This window comes from Podarcis erhardii, assembly GCF_964252035.2.
Source record: "Podarcis erhardii genome assembly, chromosome: 6".
Taxonomy (NCBI): domain Eukaryota; kingdom Metazoa; phylum Chordata; class Lepidosauria; order Squamata; family Lacertidae; genus Podarcis; species Podarcis erhardii.
Window position 1 is genome coordinate 5,071,010 of NC_138510.1, and position 25,003 is coordinate 5,096,012.

The window sequence follows — 25,003 nt, forward strand, 5'->3', positions numbered from 1 at the left end:
GCCTCTCCTGGCCTGGAGGCAAGCACTCCTCCTGCAAGGACTTAGTTCCCTCCGCCTCTCTGCTCTGAGCCTCTGCAGCTCAGGAGAGGCTGGAGGGTTACTGGACCCAGAGGCAACCTCACCTTCCCCTGACAGGGCTGGGAGAGGAACACTTGCAGGCAATGGATCCTCGATCACCTCCGGAGCTAGAGCGGATTCAGCTGGTGTCTGCTCCTGAGGATCCGGCACAGGTGAGGGCTCTTCAGGTTCAAGCCCCTGCCCCGGCTCAGCCGGCCCTGGAGGTGGGGACTCCTGTGCAGGCTGGGATTCCTCAGGTTCAGCCTCTGAATCAGATTCCCAGGCCATCACACCTTCCCGCCAGTGTGGTACCTATTTATCTACTTACACTGGTGTGCTTTCAAACTGCTAGGTTGGCAGGAGCTGGGGTCGAGCAATGGGAGCTCACCCCGTTGTGGGGATTCGAACCAGCAACCTTCTGATCGGTAGCCCAAGAGGCAGACCACAGCCGATCAGAAGGTCGGTGGTTCGAATCCCTGCGACAGGGTGAGCTCCCATTGCTCGGCCCAGCTCCTGCCAACCTAGCAGTTTGAAAGCACACCAGTGCAAGTAGATAAATAAGTACCGCTCTGGCAGGAAGGTAAACAGTGTTTCTGTGTGCTGCTCTAGTTCGCCAGAAGCAGCTTGGTCATGCTGGCCACATGACCCGGAAAAACTGTCTGAGGACAAACACCGGCTCCCTTGGCCTGTAAAGCAAGATGAGCACCGCAACCCCAGAAAAGTCTGAGTAACCACTGTTATTTTCTTCAATGGGGTATTTTTGTGAACTCAGTGTTATTCTTCTAGGGTCTTGACCTTTGTTAAAAAAGGGGGGGTTACATTGGTCACAGCAGAGCAGCCAACTTAACATGACTCACCTCATTTATGTGCTAGTGACTCTCAAACTTTGGGATTGTTGAAATATATTAACCGCCTCCCCCCCCCAAAAAAAAAATTAGGGGCCTTGAAGCCGAAGCGTCATTAGTTTCAATCTTCCAGCAGATTTCAGTGGGTAAACTCAATTAAATGATCCCCAAATCAAAACTGTTATGTACTGAAGTTCTCACCCTGGGCCAGCAGGGGGATACTGTAGATAGTTTTCACTCAGGTCCATATATGCAAATAAGGGATTGAAAGTGACGTTCAGTGGTTGGATAGTTACAGAAAGCGTTACAGTTGCATTGTAGTGGAGCTCTATATAAGAAGGGTGGCTGAACCCTTCAGTTCAGTTCAGTTCTGGCCTGTGAATAAACAAGAGCTGTTTGAAGAATCGCTGTGTCGTCTGATATGTTCACCCACAACTTAACACTGGCCAGCAGGGAGAAAACTGTAGATTGTTTTAAAAAACACTTTCTGAATATTGTCCCAGTGACTCCTATGTCCTTTGCCTACCATGGAAAACCAACCCTGCTGGATGTTTTGTCTACATTAATTGCAGTGCACTGTCAGTGAGCCGGCTGGTCTCCACCACTGCCATGTGACTGTAGCTCAGCAAACAGTGATTGAACCACATTCTGAATCCAGTGAGACTCGGTTTCCTGCTGTGACTTCCTGTTTGTGCTTTGTGGGTCGAACCCAGAAGCCGCAAGGCAGTGGAATTGCCCAAAGTGGAGCTTGGTGATCTGTCAGCAGCAGCCTCTTCCATGCCACATTCGAGTGGCCGGCGCTGAAGGTGCCCTTTCAAAACAGCCAGTGTCTCAGATGGCTTTCAAAGGCCCCCTTGGGTGCCTGTTTCTCAGTGCGCTGATGGGCCAGTTTTCAAAAGGAATGGAAGGTGAGTACACGGCCACAGTGTGAACTTCATAGGAAAGTTATACTGAATAAGTGAGACCAGCAACGCTGTTCCCCGTCTGAGTTACAGCCAGCCAGACATGCCCTTTAGTGAGAAACTCCATTCCATTCCTTTCCCCCTGGTTTTCAGACAGCTTGCGGTGACCACTTAGGCTGCTCCATCCTAATAGGGTTGCTTTTTTGTGTGTGTGTGTGTGTGTGTGTGTGTGACCTTCTTAGTGTGGTGTAGTGGTTAGAGTGTCAGACTAGGACCTGGGAGACCAGGGGTTGGATCCTTTTTCCTTGGAGGTTTCTAAGCAGAGGCTGGGTGGCCATCGGTCAGGGATGCTGTAGCTGAGATTTCTGCATTGAAGGGGTTAGACTAGATGACTTTTGGGGGTCCCTTGCAACTCTCTAATTCTGATTCCATGATGAAAAACCATTCAACCTCTCTTTCAAATCAGAACCAGTGAAGGCGGTGAAGGTCCTGTGCGAGTGTCTGGAGGCGGTTGGAGGATGGATGGCGGCTAACAGATTGAGGTTGAATCCTGACAAGACAGAAGTGCTATTCTTGGGGGACAGGAGGTGGGCAGGTGTGGAGGACTCCCTGGTCCTGAATGGGGTCACTGTGTCCCTGAAGGACCAGGTGCGCAGCCTGGGAGTCATATTGGACTCACAGCTGTCCATGGAGGTGCAGGTCAAATCTGTGTTCAGGGCGGCTGTCTACCAGCTCCATCTGATACGCAGGCTGAGACCCTACCTGCCCACGGACTGCCTTGCCAGGGTAGTGCATCCTTTAGTTATCTCTCGCTTGGACTACTGCAATGTGCTCTACGTGGGGCTACCTTTGAAGGTGACTTGGAAACTACAACTAATTCAGAATGCGGCAGCTAGACTGGTGACTGGGAGTGGCCGCCGAGACCACATAACACCAGTCTTGAAAGACCTACACTGGCTCCCAGTACGTTTCCGAGCACAATTCAAAGTGTTGGTGCTGACCTTTAAAGCCCTAAACGGCCTCGGTCCAGTATACCTGAAAGAGCGTCTCCACCTCCATCGTTCTACCTGGACACCTAGGTCCAGTGTCGAGAGCCTTCTGGCGGTTCCCTCACTGCAGGAAGCCAAGTTACAGGGAACCAGACAGAGGGCCTTCTCAGTAGTGGCACCCGCCCTGTGGAACACACTCCCATCAGATGTTAAAGAGAAAAACAACTACCACACTTTTAGAAGACATCTGAAGGCAGCCCTGTTTAGGGAAGCTTTTAATGTTTAATAGGTTATTGTATTTTAGTGTTCTGTTGGAAGCCGCCCAGAGTGGCTGGGGAAACCCAGCCAGATGGGCAGGGTATAAATAATTTATTATTATTATTAGTAGTAGTAGTAGTATTAGTATTAGTATTAGTATTAGTATTAGTATTAGTATTAGTATTAGTATTAGTATTAGTATTAGTATTCTCCCATTCAGTCCAATCTCCTTTAGTCCTTCCTGCTTGTTTAGTTGAATATATTAACATCAATGGACTGAGCAATTCCCATTATTTAAATAACCATAACTTCTATTACATTTTGTAGAGCATTTTAGTAGCATCTAAATAATAATAATAATAATAATAATAATAATAATAATAATAATAATAATGCAGGTGATATCAAAGTCACACTCTAAGTAGATGCACTGATGTCACCTGACTTTAATAACTTGAGCCTATACTGATTACAGTGGGTCTGCTCCATGTCTTAGTTGAATCTCTCTCTTACAATTCTGTGAATGATTCTTTAAGTGTCTCAATCACTGCAAATCCTCCTATGTTATGCTTTAAATCTATTCGTTGTTGTTATTGTTTATGGCTTAAGTACCTGAAAGAATGCTGGAGTGCTTGCGGAAGATAAGTGTGCAGCAGGATAATGGGTAGATAAAAGAAGCAATTATTTTCCCTCAGAGAGCAACTAATTTCGGTGGCGATTCCGGCAGGATTAAGAGCTGAAGTCCTAAACTCCACATTACGAAGATGCAAAGGCCTCTCCGTTTGTCTTTTGCCTCTCGATTAGCAGCTCGAGATAAGAGGACTCCAGAAAGCTGCCTTAGATCATCTGGTCTTAGGTCCTCTAGTCTATCTAGCCCAGTAATGTCTACACTGACTGTCAGCTGCTCTCCAGAGGAAGAACATGTGAAGAGTCTGCTGGACCAGGTTTGTGGTCCATCTGGTCCAGTATTCAGTGATGAGAGAGCTATTGATGGCTTATTACCTTTAAAGCCCTAAACAGCCTTGGTCCAGTATTCCTAAAGGAACATCTCCACCTCCATCGTTCTGCCCGGACACTGAGGTCCAGTGCCAAGGGCCTTCTGGCAGTTCCCTCACTGTGAGAAGCAAGGTTACAGGCAACCAGGCAGAGGGCCTTCTCGGTAGTGGCACCCGCCCTGTGGAACACCCTCCCACCAGATGTCAAAGAGAAAAACAACTACCACACTTTTAGAAGACACCTGAAGGCAGCCCTGTTTAGGGAAGCTTTTAATAGGTTATTGTATTTTAGTGTTCTGTTGGAAGCAGCCCAGTTGGAAACCCAGCCAGATAGGCAGGGTATAAATAATAAATTATTATTATTATTATTATTATTATTATTATTATTATTATTACTACCCTGATGCTCCAGCAGTCTCTTCTTATCCTGTTCTGACAATGACCAACCAGATACTCATGGGAAAGTTAGAGGAGACCCATAAGCCATGTCTTCCCTGGGACTTGGGTTGTCAAATTCTTATTGGCCCCTGCAGCCTGAAATTTAACAGGTGAAGCTCTTTCAAGCCATGGAGGTATGTGATGGAAAACACTTATCACCTGATTGTAGTTATGGTTGTTGATGATGATGATATAATTTACTGTATTTTTCTGTGTATTAGACAAGGTTTTTTGGCTCAAAAATTGTGTCAAAAAATGGGGGCCATCCAATACACGGATAGTGGCATGGGGGGGGGGGAGAAGCGGCGTGCCTGCCTGCCAGCCGGTTGGCAGAAGTGAAACTTCCTCTGATGCATGCGGGAAACAATCTAGGGAGTGTTTCCTGCACACAGCTGGGGGGGGGGGGAGCTCAACAACTTTGGGCCATCTCCCCTCATTTTCTTAAAATCAAGTCTCCCAAAATAGGGGGGTCTCATACATGAGGGGGACGCAGGTGGCGCTGTGGGTTAAACCACAGAGCCTAGGACTTGCCGATCAGAAGGTCGGCGGTTCGAATCCCTGCGACGGGGTGAGCTCCTGTTGCTCGGTCCCTGCTCCTGCCAACCTAGCAGTTCGAAAGCATGTCAAAGTGCAAGTAGATAAATAGGTACCGCTCCAGCGGGAAGGTAAACGGCGTTTCCGTGCGCTGCTCTGGTTCGCCAGAAGTGGCTTAGTCATGCTGGCCACATGACCCGGAAGCTGTACGCCGGCTCCCTTGGCCAAGAAAGCGAGATGAGCACCGCAACTCCCAGAGTCGGCCACGACTGGACCTAATGGTCAGGGGTCCCTATACCTTTACCTTTATACACGAGGGCGTCTTATAGATGGAAAAATACGGTATATGCCACCCATCTGACTGGGTTGATCCGGCCACTCTGGGCGGCTCCCAACAAATTATTAAAAGTACAAGGCACCGGAAAAAGTTTTTAAAAGGAAGAATGTGGATTGGAGGTCCATGTTTGTCGAGAACTTGCTATCTGATGAACTCTACGGGTTTATGGCTGCCAGCTGAATTTGTGACCTCCTGGCTCCATTGAAAAACACCGTTCAGATTATTTGTGGCGGTGCCTCAGTTGTGTCTGCGTGGGCTTGAGCTCTGATGGCTCGTCCACAGATGAAAGCGACCACTTGACACGGCACAGTCATCAGAGATGACCGTTCTATGTGCAGAAACAGGACTCCGAGATTGAGTTTCTGAAATAGATGCCCACACGGTTTGTGCTGGGCTTTCGCTCCTACGTACGTTTCCCTAAGATGTTCTATATCCTCACTAACCACTTGATACAGCTGGAGTGGGCAACCTGTGGCCCTCCAGATGTTGCTGAACTCCAGCTCCCCTCAACTCTGGCCATTGGCATTGTTAACCAAGAAATCTGAGGGCTCCCTTGGACAAAAAACAAGGACACCAGCCAGGAATACCAGAGCAAAACAGCAGCCAGTAGGCTTGGTCTTTGTTGAAGACTGTCGCGACAGGACTCCCACCTGCCACAAGGTGGAACAAGATGGAAGCCCCCAACAAAAGAGCCCCCAAACTGTTATTAGCTGCTAATCCCCATGTTACACCCCCCAAACTACATCACTCATACATCGCGGTTACATCATGAAAGGGGAGGTCTGGTGGCCGTAATCTGAGCATCCTGGACCCTGCCCCATGGTTCTCCTTGCCCTCCACCAAACACCCATCAAGTGTAGCAAAAGAGATATTTACACTTCCCTGTTTCCCAGCCAAATTAATCACACCCTTTTGTCTTCATCTGGGGTTGTTATTTCTGGAATGGCTACCTGTCTGGCACTCAGGTATCAGGATGCCAGGGATTATCACTCAGGCAGAGGGGCTGCTGAGTAGCTGAGCTCACATGTCTATATGAATTTCTGAAGTTTTCCCAGTGAGCCAGTACATAGAGAAATTTGTCAGCGAACTGTTACATTTGGTATTGTGCAGCAAAGGCCCTTTGAATAGATAGGAAGAAACTGTGACCAAGTGTTCTGTGGGGACAAACCACAAAAGTCAGAAAAGCGATTGTGCTGGTTTTGGTAGTGGGCTCCATGTGCTTGATATCTGCTGGAGGGGCAACCCCCCAACCTATACATAAATTCCTGCAACAGCATTGCTGGCTAAGGCTAGTGGAAGTTATAGTCAGGGCTTTTTTCAGCAGGAACTTGCCAGAACTCATTTCCGGCACCTGTCAGGTGGGCGCATTTGCCATGATAAGAGAACAAAGGACACACTCACAGTGAGTTCCAGACCTCTTTTTCTAGGAAAATAGCACTGGATATAGTTCATCAACATCTGGAGGGCCAAAGATCCCTCACTCTTGTGCTACAGGCAAAGAAATTTGCACGCCTGATGCAGCATGACTCTGACAAAGGCCTAGTTCCTTATTTCACCCACAAACTCAGACATGTGGACCTTCAAAAGAGGAAGCATCAACACATCAGCTGCTGTCATTTTCGTTGGAAGCTGCTTTGCCCAAGCAGAAAGGTTAGATCCAAGAAGGAAAGAACAGATGTAAGCCTGGTAGCCTGGATAACGGGTCTTCAACGGATGGGAAATCTATAGTCTATTTTTAAAAGAAAACAATTACTGCATTTTTCGCTCTATAAGACACACCAGACCATAAGATGCACCTAATTTTTGGAGGAGGAAAACAAGAAAAAACAGCGATCCCTCTTGCTGTTCTGGCTTCTGGGATAGCTGCGCAGCCTGCATTCGCTCCATAAGAGGCACACACATTTCCCCTTACTTTTTAGGAGGGAAAAAGTGAGTTATAGAGCAAAAAATACGGTAAATCGTATTATAGTTTCCTAGTTTTTATAGCGGGTTTTTTTACCACATCCACAGGTCTGCAGACTTTGGGTTGCATTAAGCAGGTGGCCGGATTGCTAGTGATGGTGCTAAATTTACCGTATTTTTCGCTCTATAAGACGCACCCGACCATAAGCCGCACCTAGTTTTTAGAGGAGGAAAACAAGAAAAACAATATTCTGAATCAAATGTTGTTGAAGAGGCTTTGCACGGCTATCCCTGAAGCCAGAACAGCAAGAGGGATTGCTGCGCAGCAATCCCTCTTGCTGTTCTGGCTTCAGCGATAGCTATGCAGCTTGCATTCGCTCCATAAGATGCACACACATTCCCCCTTACTTTTTAGGAGGGAAAAAGTGTGTCTTATAGAGCGAAAAATATGGTAATTCTAGTAGCCAGCAGGGAAAGCTCCTTCTGAGGCCCCCCTTCGTGTGCCTCTTCCTCGAGAGGTGCCGAGGGTGGCAACATGAGAACAGGGCCTTCTCTGCAGTGGCTCCCCCTCTGTGGAATGCTCTCCCCAGAGAAGTTCGCCTGGCGCCTTCATTATACACCTTTAGGCGCCAGGCAAAAACATTCCTTTTTAACCAGGCCTTTGGTTGATCTGATTGTATATATACCCTTTTAAAATATGGCTCTTTTGGGGGGTGTGTGTTATTAGTTTGTTGTTTTTATTTTCATTATATATTTTGTGGTTTTATATTTTGATTTTGTTCTGAGACCTCTGGGTATAGGGTGGTATATAAATTCAATAAATAATAATAATAATCCACCATGGGAAAAACCATTCCCTCCATTTCTGATGTTCAAGCTATGTTGGTGCCCGTGTAGCCAAAATGCTAACACCCAAGCACAATGCGGAGGGCTCTGGAACTGTGGAATGGAGCAAGGGACTGGAAAACTGGGTGGAAAGCAGAACTTTGCACTGTAACATTTTGTCACAGCCCCCATTTAGGATGGGATTCTCTCCTGCAGGAGGCAGTGATGGCCTGTTGTTGCTTAGTCATTTAGTCGTGCCCGACTCTTCGTGACCCCCTGGACCAGAGCATGCCAGGCACTTCTGTCTTCCACTGCCTCCTGCAGTTTGGTCAGACTCATGCTGGTAACTTCGAGAACACTGTCCCACCATCTCGTCCTCCGTCGTCCCCTTCTCCTTGTGCCCTACATCTTTCCCAACATCAGGGACTTTTCCAGGGAGTCTTCTCTTCTCATGAGGTGGCCAAAGTCTTGGAGCCTCAGCTTCAGGATCTGGCCTTCCAGTGAGCACTCAGGGCTGATTTCCTTCAGAATGGAGAGGTTTGATCTTCTTGCAGTCCATGGGACTCTCAAGAGTCTCCTCCAGAACCACAATTCAAAAGCATCCATTCTCCGACGATCAGCCTTCTTTATGGTCCAGCTCTCACTTCCATACATCACTACTGGGAAAACCATAGCTTTAACTATACGGACCTTTGTTGGCAAGGTGATGTCTCTGCCTTTTAAGATGCTGTCTAGGTTTGTCATTGCTTTTCTCCCAAGAAGCAGGCATCTTTTAATTTCGTGGCTGCTGTCACCATCTGCAGTGATCATGGAGCCCAAGAAAGTAAAATCTCTCACTGCCTCCATTTCTTCCACTTCTATTTGCCAGGAGGTGATGACCTAGATGGCTTTAAAAGAAAAGTGGACAAATTCCTGGAGGAGAGGGCTATCAATGGCTGTTAGGCACAATGGCTGCGCTCTGGTTCCACAGCTGAAGGCCAGAGGCATAACCAGGTTCCCTTGTGCCCTTGAGCCATATTGGTGCCCTGTATCCCTTGTGCTCCTCTGCTGAGGTTCCTAGTGTTGAGATGCTTCCAAGGAAATGGGGTCAATTTGCAGGCCCCCAGCTGGCTCCAGCCCACCGGCCGGTAGCTGGGCGATCTCTGGTCCTTGGCACACCATGAAACAGCGACCCACAACCTCAGAACTCTTCAGAAGCTGGAGCCCGCAACGGAAGGGCAGAAAGAGGCATATGTAAAGCGTATTTAAAGGTACCCCTGCCCGTACGGGCCAGTCTTGACAGACTCTAGGGTTGTGCGCTCATCTCACTCTAGAGGCCGGGAGCCAGCGCTGTCCGAAGACACTTCCAGGTCACGTGGCCAGTGTGACGAAGCTGCTCTGGCGACCCGGCACCAGAGCAGCACACAGAAACGCCATTTACCTTCCTGCTATAAAGCGGTACCTATTTATCTACTTGCACTTTGGCGTGCTTTCAAACTGCTAGGTTGGCAGGAGCAGGGACTGAACGACGGGAGCTCACCCCGCCGCGGGGATTCGAACCGCCGATCGGCAAGTCCTAGGCGCTGAGGTTTTACCCACAGTGCCACCCGCGTCCCTTAAAGCGTATTTACAAGCAGTTTATTCAGGACAAAGGAAAAACATGACTTCTCCCTTTCATGGAGAAGTCAATTCAAAGTGTTGGTGCTGACCTTGAAAGCCCTAAACGGCCTCGGTCCTGTATACCAGAAGGAGCGTCTCCACCCCCATCGTTCTGCCCGGACGCTGAGGTCCAGCGCCGAGGGCCTTCTGGCGGTTCCCTCATTGCGAGAAGCAAAGCTACAGGGAACCAGGCAGAGGGCCTTCTCGGTAGTGGCGCCCGCCCTGTGGAACACCCTCCCACCAGATGTCAAAGCGATAAACAACTACCTGACATTCAGAAGACATCTTAAGGCAGCCCTGTTCAGGGAAGTTTTTAACGTGTGATATTTTACTGTATTTTTGGTTTCTATGGAAGCTGCCCAGAGTGGCTGGGGAGGCCCAGCCAGATGGGCGGGGTATAAATAAATTATTATTATTATTATTATTATTATTATTATTATTATTATTATTATTATTATTATCATCATCATCATGTCCAAGCAAGCAGCATAAAGCCAAAGCCATACACAAAACGGAAGTTCCCAGCAAGCAGTGCTGGACTGTAAACAGGCATATGACACACAACAATCATGCTTGTTCATTTTAAGGTGGAACGGAATATCTTAACACCCAGAGCATCCTATGCGCCTGTCCAGAGACTGGGCAGCTTCAATCCTGACAAGTCTTTGTCACAATCAGCGCTGCTTCTGTTCTGCCACAGTTCAGTTTCCACCAAACACAATGTTCTTCATCTCACAGTCTGCTATTTAATGTAATGTGCATAAACATTTACGTCATACAGTGGTACCTTGGGTTACAGACACTTCAGGTTACAGACTTCACTAACCCAGAAATATTACCTCGGGTTAAGAACTTTGCTTCAGGATGAGAACAGAAATTGTGTGGCGGCAGCAGGAGGCCCTGTTAGCTAAAGTGGTGCTTCAGGTTAAGAACAGTTTCAGGTTAAGAGTGGACCTCTAGAACAAATTAAGTTCTTAACCCGAGGTACCACTGTCTATGCAAGTTACGAAGTTAACACAATTACAGTGGTGCCTTGGTTCTCAAACTTCGAAACCCCAAAAGTAAGTGTTCTGAATTTCAAATGTCAGCTATTGTTTCTGCGGCACCTGCACCAATCAGAAGCTGTGCCTTGGTTTTCGAACATTTTGAAAGTCAAACGGACCAGAACGGACTTCTGGAACAAATTAAGCTTGGCGCTTTTGTTTTTGAGGTTTTTTTCAGTTAATTTGTATTTGTGACTGTGTGAAACCCAGTTCAGCTACCAATTGATTGATTGATTGATTGATTGACTGATTGATTGATTGTGTGACTGTGGAAATGGATAAAAGCTCCCCACCCAAGCAATAACTATCATGAGTGCAGGTAAGAAAAAATAATAATTTTAATTTTCATCTTTACAATACTGTCTTATTTATTTTATAGTACAGTACATTGATTATTGCTTTCATTTTGTAGATCAATGGTCTCTTTAGATAGTAAAATTCATGTTAAATTGCTGTTTTAGGGGTTGTTTTTAAAAGTCTGGAACGGGTTTATCCGTTTTGCCTTACTTTCTATGGGAAAGCGTGCCTTGGTTTTGGAATGCTTTGGTTTTGGAATGGACTTCCGGAACGGATTGAGAACCAAGGTACCACTGTAATAATAATAATTATACCTATTATTTCCACACCATTCATTTCAGCATAAAGGAAACACTTATTTACATGTCAAGAGGATGTCATCAGTTATGTAGTAATTTGCAGCCTGAAAAAAGCAGGATACTTGGTGGATTGATTTCTATTCCAGACATGGGGAAATGCCAGAAATTTTCACTTCTGCTGCAGCAAACTGAGTGGGAGGAATTAGTAGGTTTTGGGATTCTCTGTGTCACGATGAGACATTTGTGGGTCAAGGCACTTCTTATTCCGGGTCTTCAGAACACCAGCACCAAGGGGAAGAAAGCAGTGCCTGAATTTAACATTGGCCGGCCTTTTCCTTCCTTGGTTATTTTCTTCTTCTTCTTTAAATAATATTTATTAAAGTTTCAACAATTACAGAAAGAAAAAATAAACATACCACATTAAACAAAAACAAAACACCACACCACAATATAAAAAAGAGAGAGAAAAACCCCCAGAGAAATAAAACCCATTAAACAAAAACAAAAACGCAAAAAAGAAAATGCATCAAATCTCCTCATTACTAATCTTTCATTAGCTTATTTCCTTGACCTCCTCACACCTCCCTTTTTTGTATTCTAGGTCTATTATCTATTTCAGCAAATCCTTTCCCTCTTTTAAATTTTTTGTCCTGTAAATTGTCTTAATATAATGTAGCTTTACTTTTCCTCCTTTCACCAATTAGCAATCAGTTATTCCCAAATCCTTTATATCCTTCCTGCTAAAATCATATAATATTGTTCCAACATCCTTCTAACAGATATTAATTTTACAGTGTTTCTGTAAATAGTCTTTTCCACTTTTTGTTCTGTAATTTATCTTAATATAATGTAACTTTACTTTCCCTCCTTTCACCCCTTGGTTATTTTCAACGTGGTCTCATTCCAGGGAATGTCCACCACAGAACACCAGTGGTTGTTGACCACAGCTGAAGAACAATTGCTCTCACAAAATCAAAAGTGTCAAAAAGGTTGTCTGGGGAACGAGCTGTCACAACAGACTGCTGTGTGTCTTTCTTTTCAGGTGTTGCGAAGGAGCCGCAGTTACAGGTGTACCAGCCAAAGAATGCTATCTCAGTACAAATAGGAGATAATCTCACACTGGAATGCCGGGTGACTGGGGAAGGTCCGCCAGGACCTGTGAGGTGGTTCCTGGGTGAAGGTCCCACAGAGAAGGTTATCTATGCAGGTGCTGGAAGTTTTGAGAGAATAACAAGAAATAATGAAAAATCCAACGAAGATTTCACTATTGTCATCCATAATGTTACCTGGGAGGATGCTGGTATTTATTACTGTGGAAAGATAAAGTCACACTATCGAAAAGAAGACGTCATACTACGTGGGGGTGGAACTGAGGTGGTTGTGACAGGTGAGTGGTGGAAAACTAATGGAATTTCTTTTTTAAAAATTTCAAGTCCTAGTTGGTTTCATTGGCTAAAGCCTTTTTAATAACTGTTCTGGTATTTCCCCCTTATTCCCCCATAAAAGACACGACATAACACAGTCTTCTATAAAAGTATAAAAAGGTTTACTCACATATCATTCTGTTTACAATAGGATCCCAGAAGGCAGACTTAGGTTAGAAAACTAACATATACCTAGAAACTATCTCATAAGAAGACAGTCCCTTTGTCCTCAAAGAGCATCTTTGGCTAAGCAGATGTTGCTTCTTCAATGCATGTAGTCAAAGAGAGAGGTGGCTGCCCTGCCCTGTGCTTTTGTCGTTACCTGCACAGGTGAGGCCACGCCCACCTCTAGTCACATGCAGAGGAAGTCTGTCCCAGCCCAGAAGGAAACAGGAAGTTTATCTGCTGGCTGGACAAACATTCCTCCCCGTGTGTAAACATTTTCACTCTAGGAATGTTGTACTTGACTGCTCTTGTGTTTCACATCCCACACAAGGAAGTTCGGTTTTCAGTGTCAATTATTTTCTGGTCCTAACTTTCTGTCTTACTCCACCACGTTCATTTAGATTTGCCACCTCCCAACACTGCCCCAGTGGTTGCCGGGGTGAGCGTCCTCCTCCTCGCTGCCTTGCTCCTCGTGGCAGTTTACATCTACGTAAAGAAGAGGAAAGGTGAGTTTGGCACCTATGTTTGCATGCAACTGGCCCCTCCAGAGAGCCAGTGTGGTGTAGTGGTTAAGAGCGGTAGTCTTGTAATCTGGTGAACCGGGTTCGATTCCCCGCTCCTCCACATGCAGCTGCTGGGTGACCTTGGGCTAGTCACACTTCTCTGAAGTCTCTCAGCCCCACTCGCCTCACAGAGTGTTTGTTGTGGGGGAGGAAGGGAAAGGAGAATGTTAGCCACTTTGAGACTCCTTCGGGTAGTGATAAAGTGGGATATCAAATCCAAACTCTTCTTCTTCTCCTCTCCCTCGAGTCAGCGGAGCAGAATAAATCATTTCCATATAGTCTTTGAGGGCCCTATATTTCCACCCCACCCCAAATTTCTGAAAAATGTGGCACCCAAATGTCGGACTGGTCACTTCTGCTCAGACTAGCCTACCTTGCGGGATTAGGCTAGGGCCCCATCTGCACGATACATTTGAAGCAGCGTCATACCACTTTAAACAACCAGGGTCCCCCTGCAAAAGAATTCTGGGAAATGTGGTTTCTTCTGGGTGCTGAGAGTTGTTTGGCGGCTCCTAGTCCCCTCGCAGAGCTGTAAAGCAGGGGTGGCCCAGCCCGTTTTATGGCAAACTCAGCGACTGCCCCGGGCAGCAAAAGCCTTAGCTATGCCACTTACTGTAAGTATCTCTTTTTTCCTTCTTTTAATAATTTCAATGGGGGGGGGTGACAAGAAATTTTCTGCACTGGGTACCATCTGCTACACCACTGGTTTCACTGCCTGAAGCTCAGTGGGAAGGTGCCACGGCTCCTCTCTACTGAAACTGGCAAGGTTGCGAGAGTTCCATGAGATCTTGACGGAAGCCGTTGTGTGACCTTTTGGGGTGGCACCCCATGGGATTTTGCAGCCCAAGGCATCTGCTTCAGTTTGCCTCATGTACAGTGGTGCCTCGCAAGACGAAATTAAGCCGTTCCGCGAGTCTCTTCGTCTTGCAGTTTTTTCGTCTTGCGAAGCACGGCTCTTAGCGGCTTAGCGGCTATTAGCGGCTTAGCGGCTATTAACAGCTTAGCGGCTTAGCGGCTGTTAACGGCTTAGCGGCTTAGAAGCTTTAAGAAAAAGGAAACAAACTCGCAAGAACTTGCAAGACGTTTCGTCTTGCGAAGCAAGCCCATAGGGAAATTCGTCTTGCGGAATGACTCAAAAAATGGAAAACTCTTTCGTCTTGCGTGTTTTTCGTCTTGCGAGGCATTCGTCGTGCGAGGTACCACTGTATAGTCAATTTGAAACTGATTTTCTGGGTTTTTTCTCTCCTCTGCATTAAATCCATTCACATCCAAGATCCGCTGGTGAATCTGGTAAAAGCACAATTGTCAAAACAAATGCGGATCTTGCATGTGAATGGATTTAATGCAGAGGAGATGGGAAAAAATGAAAATTCAGGATATTAAAAACAATATTAAAGAAGCTATAGAGACAATAGTGACAGCAATGGGAAACCTCCCACCTCCAGCTGAACTAGCCAATCCAAAGAATCAGTTTCAGTTTGCCTCACGGGTAGGCTGGCCCTGATTCTCAGATTGTTTTAACAAACTACAATTCCCAGGATTCCTTGGGAGAAACCATGTCTATTTGAAGGGCTATGATACTGCTTTCAATGTATAGTGCACATGCTGTTGGCATGTGATGTGTTCATCATGTGCTTAAATGTGCTTGACTGATGCATACAGCGTAGTTTGATGCTGGCGTTTGTTTTTCGGTGTTTGCTCTGAATTAAAAACAAAAGTGAGAGCTGGACCATAAAGAAGGCTGATCGCCGAAGAATTGATGCTTTTGAATTATGGTGCTGGAGGAGACTCTTGAGAGTCCCATGGACTGCAAGAAGATCAAACCTCTCCATTCTGAAGGAAATCAGCCCTGAGTGCTTACTGGAAGGACAGATTGTGAAGCTGAGGCTCCAATACTTTGGCCACCTCATGAGAAGAGAAGACTCCCTGGAGAAGACCCTGATGTTGGGAAAGATGGAGGGCACAAGGAGAAGGGGGCAACAGAGGACGAGATGGTTGGATAGTGTTTTCGAGGTTACCAGCCTGAGTTTGAACAAACTGCGGGAGGCAGTGGAGGACAGAGGTGCCTGGCGTTCTCTGGTCCATGGGGTCACGAAGAGTCGGACACGACTAAACGACTAAACAACAACAACAAAAACGAAACACCAGCCTGCTTAGCCAGGTTGCTTTTATTCTGAAGAGAAGGGAAAGCGTCACTGTGTGGCCCTGATCCAGAACTTGCCTCAGATGCGGGTTGTGGCCAAACTCTGAAAACTTTCAAACTTTGAAAGTGCTCAGAACCCCTTTGGGGATTGCGAAGGAGAAAAGAAGGGATCGTTTTCAGCAGGAAACTGGTTCAGAAACCAGAGTCCACAACTGCTTTTTCTCAAGAATAAGAAGCAGCCCAAAAGAGAGTGCTTATTTTAAACACACAACTGACACCACGTGCAGTTTGTGTTGGGATGCTGCCAGGGAGACGGGACAACTGGCCGGCAGCCGGGTGATCTCTGGTTCTCAGAACAACATCAAAACTGTGACTCAAGCCTCAGAAACCTTTAGAGACTTAAGCACGCAAGCCAGCAGAGATAAGAACTCTTTGCAACGGAAGAGGTAGACAGAGACATGTGTAAGCATATTTACAGCATTTATTCAGCAGCAGGACAAAGGGAAAACATGTCTGCTTCCCTTCGTGTCCAAGCAAAACAGCAGTACAGCAAAAGCAATATACAACGGAAGTTCCCAGCAAGCCTGTGCTGGAAGAAAACAGGCATGTGACACACAACAACTCCACATATCTGTTCCTCTTAAGGCGGAACGGAACATCAATATCCTAACATCCTCCCCCTTTCCGTGTAACCTGTAGTACCTGTGGTTCAACCCAATTGCAACCTCCACATAAACCTTCAGTTGTTTTCTGTTAACCACCTTAGACAACAGATCTGCAGGAATTTCGTTTCCTGGCATGTAGGACAACTCCACATATCTGTTCCTCTTAAGGTGGAACAGAACATCAATATTCTAACAGTTTGGCCTCCAGACTTGAGGCCCCCTGAGCCAACTCCTTGCTCATCCATGAGCCTCACTGGGCAGCCATGAGCCAGCTGTTCTTTTCAGCCTGGCCTACCTCGCAGGGTGCTTGAGAGGATGGCGTGGCATCTGAGAAGGGAAAGTTCAGAACTGCTAACCCCAGGATCCCAGGAAGATCAGAAGGGCATAAATGTAGTAAAACTAGTTAGCATTCAATGTTTGAAAGCCAATTTACTGTCTCTTCTCTTCTCCCTTGTATGTATCTAGGCAGAAACCAAGAGACGGCAAGGTCTGTATATATTTTTTAAAAATGCAATTTCATTAACTTTTCCTAGTGTTTGGGGAGATGAGTATTTGAGTCACAGCAATTTGGTCAATGGTGGCAGAAGTGTGTCCATCTGTCTGTAAGTACAGAAGTGTGGAGTGACTGAGAGAGATTCACAGATGTAGCTCCCCATATATACATGCCAAGATCCATTGGTGGCAAGGTTCCGCAAAAAGCAGCTTCTAAAATCACAAATTGGATGGGTAAACTTGTTGTTATGAGTTTGTGGGTGTCAGGGTTTTTTTGTTGTTTTTTTTGAGGGGGAGGGGGAGCAGGCTGTATGCAAGACCGTTCTAATTCCTGGATCCAGCACGGATTCAATTGCTGGAATAGCCAGCCTGAGTGATGAGCCATTAAGAGAACAAAAGGAAAGGGGGCTCTGTGCCAGAAGTCAAATGGGTGGGGCCCCTCCTCCAGTTCTTAGTAGGACAAAGCAGGAGTTTGAGAACACAGTTTGCTGTTATGTTATGTGTCAGAGACCAATGGCTGATTTCTGTTTGAAGCCAAGTCTGCAGTTTTGGGGAAAGCAATACCCTTTTGGGGTGATGCTGTGAAACCCCCCACTGCAAGCCCAGGTTATACAGGTGAAACTCAAAAAATTAGAACATGGTGGAAAAGTTCCTTTATTTCACTAATTCAACTTCCAAGGTGAAACTCATACAGTGGTGCCTCGCAAAACGAAATTAATCCGTTCCGTGAGGCTCTTCGTATAGCGGTTTTTTCGTCTTGCGAAGCAAGCCCATTGACAGCTTAGCGGATTAGCGCTATTAGCGGTTTAGCGGCTTTTAGCAGATCAGCTGATAAGCGGCTTAGGGCTTAGGGGGAGAAGGGAAAAAAACCCCGCAGGAACTCGCAAGACATTTTCGTCTTGCGAAGCAAGCCCATAGGGAAATTCGTTTTGCGAAGCGCCTCCAAACCGGAAAACCCTTTCGTCTAGCGGGTTTTCCGTCTTGCGAGGCGTTCGACTTGCAGGGCACCACTGTATATGAGATAGACTCATGACATGCAAAGCGAGATATGTCAAGCCTTGATTTGTTCTACAGGTGAAACTCGAAAAATTAGAATATCGTGAAAATTTTCCTTTATTTCCGTAATTCAACTTGAAAGGTGAAACTAATATATGAGATAGACTCATGACATGCAAAGCGAGATATGTTGAGCCATGATTATTGTGATGATCATGGCGTACAGCTGATGAAAACCCCAAATTAACAATCTCAGAAAATCAGAATATTCATGGAAATCAGCAAAACAAGGATTGCAAATCGAGCAAGATTGGACCTCTGAGTAGAAGCATATCTCGCTTTGCATGTCATGAGTCGATCTCATATATTAGTTTCACCTTTAAAGTTGAATTACTGAAATAAATGAACTTTTCCATGATATTCTAATTTTTTGAATTTCACCTGTATATACAGTGAAACCTTGGTTTTCGAGCGTCTTGGAAGCTGAACGTTTCGGAAGCTGAACGCCAAAAACCCAAAAGTGAATGCTTCTGTTTTCAAATGTGCCTTGGAAGTCTAATAATAATGATGATGATGATGATGATGATGATGATGATAATAATAATAATAATAATAATAATAATAATAATAATAATAATAATAATTTATTTGTACCCCGCCCATCTGGCTGGGTTTCCCCAGCCACTCTGGGCAGCTTCCAACAAAGATTAAAAATACATTAAAATGTCACACATTAAAAACTTCCCTAAACAGGGCTGCCTTCAGATGTCTTCTAAAAGTCTGGTAGTTGTTTTTCTCTTTGACATCTGGTGGGTGGGCTTTCCACAGGGCGCCACCACCGAGAAGGCCCACTGCCTGGTTCCCTGTAACTTGGCTTCTTGCACTGAGGGAACCACTAGAAGGCCCTCGGCGCTGGACCTCAGTGTCCAGGCAGAACGATGGGGGTGGAGACGCTCCTTCAGGTATACTGGGCTGCAGCTGTGTGTTTTTCCATTTTCTCAATGGAAATTGGCAACAGCCCTTTGTGCCTTGGTTTTTGGACGTTTCGGAAGTCGAATGGTCTTCTGGAACAGATTATGTTGGAAAACTGAGGTTCCACTGTATATGTAAATTAACGATATATCATAAAGACTCCACAGTCTCCGCTGTGCCTCATTCTGAGGAACTCCTGGAATCATGCACCACTGAGAGATTGGGGTGGCAGGCAACAAATCCAAATTTTAAGAGCTCTCTCTCTCTCCCTCGCACACACATTTTTCCAATTAGCCCCAAACTAGACACTTTAAAAGGTTCAAAAGTGCTTTGAAAAATGCAAATTCCTTGAGGCTTAATAAATCTTAGCCCAAGTGCCTATTAAGAGGCAGCAATGGAGAAATCAAATAGAGTCATGTCCAGTACGTTAATAATGGATAAAATGCAGCTCATTTGCCTCCATTATTTTCATTGCGTAAAACTCCAGGCTATAATTCTAGCGGGCTGTTTAGTGTGTTTGAGGTTTATTTAAAGATCAACTCTGACACGGGTTTCACTAAGTGAAAGACAGCAGCTCCCACCCAGCTGGGGGGGGGGGGGTTTGTTTCGCTATGCTCATTTCACAGAATCCCACATGGATCTTGTGCACAGATATAGAAGCTGAGTTCCAGAATTTAGGAAGCAAGGTCTCCCTGCCCTCCTAGGGGTGGAGATATATTGCAACAGAGGGTCCTCAAAGGACTCTGACATTTCGGACAGGCGTGGCAAACCACCAGTGCCCATTTTTCCTCCACATGGCATTTTTCCCCCCTGGTGGCAGCAGCAAGATCTGTGGCAGACAACATTGCAGCTGTGGGCTGGGTGGAGGAGATGGCAGAGGGCAGTTGCGCCTGTCAGGAAATCAGCCTACACTCGAGTAAGACCCTGGCAGAGACACATGCCCGACTGGCATGTTCTCTCCCTCCTGGTCGATCGTTCGGGAGCTTCATAAGCTTTCTTCAGCCCGAACATCACAGCGACCGATGCCAACTGACACCAGCACACTTAGGGATCCGCAGAGTTTGTGCATCATGTGTAACAGACCTCAGCAACTCAGCATTTTGGCTAATCTACTTTATTTACATATAAACACACACAGAGCACTGCAACGTGGCTCCCTCTCTCTCTAGCATCAGACAGCAAAGAGGAAAAGAACAAAGGACAATAGTCCCACTTCACGGAACATGGTAACACAAACATCCTGTCTCTGTCACTTCCCACTCTGTGGAGTCAAAACATACACCGTCATGTGAAAGACAGAGGAGAGATGGCGCTGTTAGAATTCCTGCTATGCAGATATGCCTACCTGGGCTAAGTGCAGAAATTCAAAGTGTTAAGTTTTGGGTGAACATATCAGACGACGCAGTGATTCTTCAAACAGCTCTTGTTTATTCATAGGCCAGAACAGAACTGAACTGAAGGGTTCAGCCAGCCTGCTTATATAGCGCTCCAGTACAACATAACTGTAACAACTTTCTGTAACTATCCAATCACTGAATGTCACTTTCGATCCCTTATTTGCATATGTGGATCTGAGTGAAAACTATCTACAGTACCCCCCTGCTGGCCCAGGGTGAGAACTTCAGTACATAACACAAAGGATGGGGAGGAAAACACCTGCTGCTATGCCACACCTGAATATAAGAAGAGTCTCGCTGCTACTTCAGGTCTGTGGCCCATCTGGTCCAGAATCCTGTTCTCACAGTGGCCAACCAACAGGAAAACCAGCCAGCAGGACCTGAGGCCTTGCCTCTCCTGTGGTTTCCAGCGATGGCTTTTCAGAGATATGTTGCATCTGATAGTGAAGGGGGAACAAAGCCCTCATGGCTAGCATGGACCAGCCAAGGAATAGGCTCGACTTTTGTGTCTGTCTCCATATATAATCAAGAATTCCCCTTGCTGATGATTTTTCCTCAGTGTGTTTTTTCCATCCCCAGGCCTGAAGCTCCCACCCAAGAGAACACAAGACTTCCTAAACAGGTATGAAGAATAATATTGGTATGCACTCTCCTCCCCCTTCCCTAAAGAACCAGGAAGTCACTGGGACAGCTTTTTTCAGGATGAGTTCCCTCAGGAGGGAAGAGGGCTGAAAACATTGGTGTGTTTGTGTAATGTCAGTTTATTTGCAAACTGTAAGATGAGAAGGAGGGGAAAGACCATGTTTATTTGAATAAGCATCAGAGTACCCAAAAGCAAACAGAAGGTCTTTTCTTCTCCCCAGGGTTTTTTGCCTGTGGGCTGCAAAAACTCCAAGCATCTCTCTCTCTCTCTCTCTCTCTCTCTCTCTCTCTCTCTCTCTCATGCATGGCTAAGCTGAAACTGTGTCCTTGAGCAGGTGTGTTTGTGTGTGTGTGTGGGGGGGTGTCCTATGGCACCCACCCCAGGGCCTCTGAGCAGCCTCCAGCTCTCACAGACCCATAAGCAATCCCCCTGAGTTACTGATTTATACACAAGGCATTGCATGTTTTGAAGAAGCAGTGGAAAGCTCTACCTCTCTTTCAAATCAGAACCAGTGAAGGCGGTGAATGTCCTGTGTGAGTGTCTAGAGGCAGTTGGAGGATGGATGGCAGCTAATGGATTGAGGGTGAATCCTGACAAGACAGAAGTACTGTTCTGGGGGGACAGGAGGTGAGCAGGTGTGGAGGACTCCCTAGTCCTGAATGGGATAACTGTGCCCCTGAAAGACCAGGTGCACAGCCTGGGAGTCATTCTGGACTCACAGCTGTCCATGGAGGCGCAGAACGCAACAGCTAGACTGAAGACTGGGAGTTGTCACCAAAAACACATAACACCGCTCTTGAAAGACCTACACTGGCTCCCAGTACGTTGCCGAGCACAATTTAAAGTGTTGGTGTTGACCTTTAAAGCCCTAAACAACCTCGGTCCAGTATACCTGAAGGAGCGTCTCCATCCCCATTGTTCTGCCCAGACACTCAGGTCCAGTGCAGAGGCCCTTCTGGCAGTTCCCTCAGTGTGAGAAGTGAGGTTACGGGGAACCAGGCAGAGGCCCTTCTCGGTAGTGGCACCTGCCCTGTGGAACACCCTTCCACCAGATATCAAAGAGAAAACTACCAGACTTTTAGAAGACATCTGAAGGCAGCCTTCAGGTGGGCGGGGTATAAATAATAAAATTATTATATTATATTATATTATATTATATTATATTATATTATATTATATTATATTATATTATATTATATTATATTATATTATATTATATTATATTATATTATTATATTATATTATATTATATTATATTATATTATATTATTATATTATATTATATTATATTATATTATATTATATTATAATTATAATAATATAATGGAGGCTCCACAGACATGTTGGATTGCTCAGTTGGTTAGAGTGCGATGCTGATAATGCAAGGTTGAGAGTTCAATCCCCGTACGGGACAGCTGCATATTCCTGGAATGGAGCGGTTGGACTGGGTGATCCTCAGGGTGCCTTCCAACTCTGCAATTCTATGATTCTATGTTGTTTCCTTGGGGTGGGGGGGGGAGAACTGATGCAACTTTATGAATGTCTCATTTGTTTAGATGTCTCTTCTCTCTCTTCTGTCCCAGCTGGACAGCGAGATCCATACTGTTGGCTGTCCTCTGCAAGCTTCATTCACAAATCCCTGGAGCAGTTCAGGGGTCACAACTCAGGGCTCCAGCTCCCGGTAGCAACAGCTTCATATGAATGCAGCCATAGGTCTTCTTTAAAGCACACCTTCACCATTCTAACAGTCTTGGCTTCCCTCAAAGAATCCTTGGAACTGCCGTTTGTTACATATGGCTGCTGAGAATAGTAGCACTGTGAAGAGTCTAACAACCCTTGGCACCTTAAAAAAAATTATTACAGTTCCCAGAATTCTTTAGAGGAAGTGTTTAAGTGGTGAAAGGGTGCTTCAAAGGCATGTTGTGGATGTGACCTTAGCTGAACTGGGGCTGCGTGCTCATGAATTCTGAAATCCTGCTGCAAGAAAAGCCCGAGCATGTGGATATTCTTATTCCCTCTGATTTTAAATAACTTATTCTATCATGTTCCTATGGGGTACAATGCTGGTTCTGCTAGTTTTCAGGAGGGGCGAGACACCTAAACTAAGGGTTCCAGATTTTTTTTCAATGAATCCGGGGACGCTTTTCAACTTCAATGGATTTTGTATGGGGACTGATTTGTAAATCTGGGGACTGTCCCCAGGAAACAGGGACGTCTGGTAACCTTAACCTAAACCAAATTCCTGGAGAGTTATTCAGCTCCCAGTTTGGCTTTCAGGTCCTATCACTTTGAAACATCTATTTTTGGTTGGCTTGAGAATATGTTCTATTCCTCCCCCCCCCCCATAATGAACATAATTAAAACTACAATAAACAACAACAACAAAAGCCATAGCTGTCAACTTTTCCCTTTTCTTGCGAGCAATCCTATTCGGAATAAGGGAATTTCCCTTAAAAAAAGGGAAACGTTGACAGCTATGGCAACAGCTAGCCTCAGGGGGAGAAGCGTAACAACATCTTAAGATCAGAGCCTTTATTTTATGATGCACGTAAAGTCTTTAATGCAATAAATCTCTCCAGATGTTTCCATGGGTCTGGGGATGTTGTTTGGACTGACCATCTTGTCTTGCACAGGAGATGAATGGATGTCAGGTGTTGTAAAAGGATAAAGAACTTGTCTTGGCCTCCAACCTCGCTGATTTGGCAGGTCACGTTCTCGGCCAGAACAACAGACCACACCTGAGCATACCATGAATGACAGGCCTGTTGCAGAACATCCACATTTAGCAATTCCTAAACGATCTACAATCTTAAGGGCTAAAAAAAATAACATACTTTTTAAAAAAGAAGAAGCCAGAACTTTTAGGAAGCCTCATCCAGGATTATATCTTGCTCTTGGAGAGCACTGCAGCATATATTGTCCTGCCTCGAATGTTCTGAAGAAAAGAAATGAGACTTTTATTTTATTTTTTAATAAAAATTTTATTAGTTTTCAACATATCATTTTCAACAATAATTAAACATACTTTCATATCTAATCCATTTTTTTACTTCCATCAATCACATCTGAAAATTTTCCAATCTACTCACTTAATATACATTTCTTACTTCCACTATTACATTTAAATCTCATAACTAATATCTCTATTCTTTCTCTGCTTTGCAATGTTTCATACATTTCTCCTTACAAAACTTCTTGTAGTCCTACTAGTGTAATTTGTTGATTACAGTTGCTCTTCAAATAGTTCATATATTTCTTCCAATATTCTGTGAATCTCTGGTCCCGCAGGTTTCGAATCCTTCCTGTCATTTTATCCAATTCTGCGTAGTCCGTTAATTTTGTCTGCCATTCTTCTTTCATCGGAATTTCTTCTTGCTTCCATTTCTGGGCTAAGAATACTCTTGCTGCTGTTGTTGCATATAAAAACAATTTAACATCTTGCCTCTTAATATCCTCACCCATAATACCAAGTAAAAATGCTTCTGGTTTTTTAAAAAATGGATATTTCAACATCTTTTTCATCTCATTATATATCATTTCCCAGAAGTTTTTCTTTCTTACATTCCCACCACATATGATAACATGTTCCTTCTTTTTCTCTTTTCTTTTCTTTTCTTTTCATCCAGGGTGTTGTCAATAAAGAGATTGTCTATGCAGACCTGAAGGATCCCAGCAGCCTGCAAAGACCTAAGCAAAGGAAGACAGAGGAGCATTCAGAATACGCCAGTGTCCGTGTAGCTTAGTCTGTGGCTGCGAGAGGAACACTTTCCTGCCTGGACTCAAAAACCACCGACAAGAGATGAAACTCCATCAAACAGACCCTATCATGCAAATTAAAGAAATCTGGGTGTGCTGCATGGATTCTGGCTCAGAGAGGCATGGTTCACCTCCCTATTTGATCTGGCTGTTTTTGCAAGAAGTTTGAAAGGAAAGGCTGTTTCTTTTTTCATATGTGCCGGGAGACTAGTGACCGGCATCACTCTCCGGACATTGCACAGCTCATGGACACTGGAAATGGATTTCTACTGAGTCAGTCCACTTGTCCATTCAGCTCTCCAGGATTTCAGACAGAGCCAACTTGAGATGTGAGGGGGAATTGAACCAGAGCTGCCAACTTTCCCCTTTTCTTTCGAGGAATCCTATTCGGAATAAGGGAATTTCCCTTAAAGAAAGGAAAACGTTGA

General features: G+C 45.3%; 1 protein-coding gene across 4 annotated transcripts; it reads left to right on the forward strand.

The window, feature by feature from the left end:
- Window positions 1–1,581: 1,581 nt before the first annotated feature.
- LOC309345073 (tyrosine-protein phosphatase non-receptor type substrate 1-like) lies at window positions 1,582–25,003 on the forward strand. 4 transcript variants are annotated; one of them, XM_081868116.1, is made up of 6 exons: window positions 1,583–1,810; window positions 12,402–12,746; window positions 13,350–13,454; window positions 16,785–16,806; window positions 20,756–20,798; window positions 24,446–25,003. In XM_081868116.1, exons 1-6 carry the CDS (start codon window positions 1,738–1,740, stop codon window positions 24,560–24,562), a joined length of 705 nt encoding a protein of 234 aa, XP_081724242.1. In that variant the 5' UTR covers window positions 1,583–1,737; the 3' UTR covers window positions 24,563–25,003. The 4 variants fall into 4 exon arrangements, 3 of the variants coding, with proteins under 3 accessions (XP_081724244.1, XP_081724243.1, XP_081724242.1); XR_014157990.1 differs by lacking the exon at window positions 16,785–16,806 and having other exon boundaries at window positions 1,582–1,810; window positions 20,217–20,798; window positions 24,446–24,552; XM_081868118.1 differs by lacking the exon at window positions 13,350–13,454 and having other exon boundaries at window positions 1,582–1,810.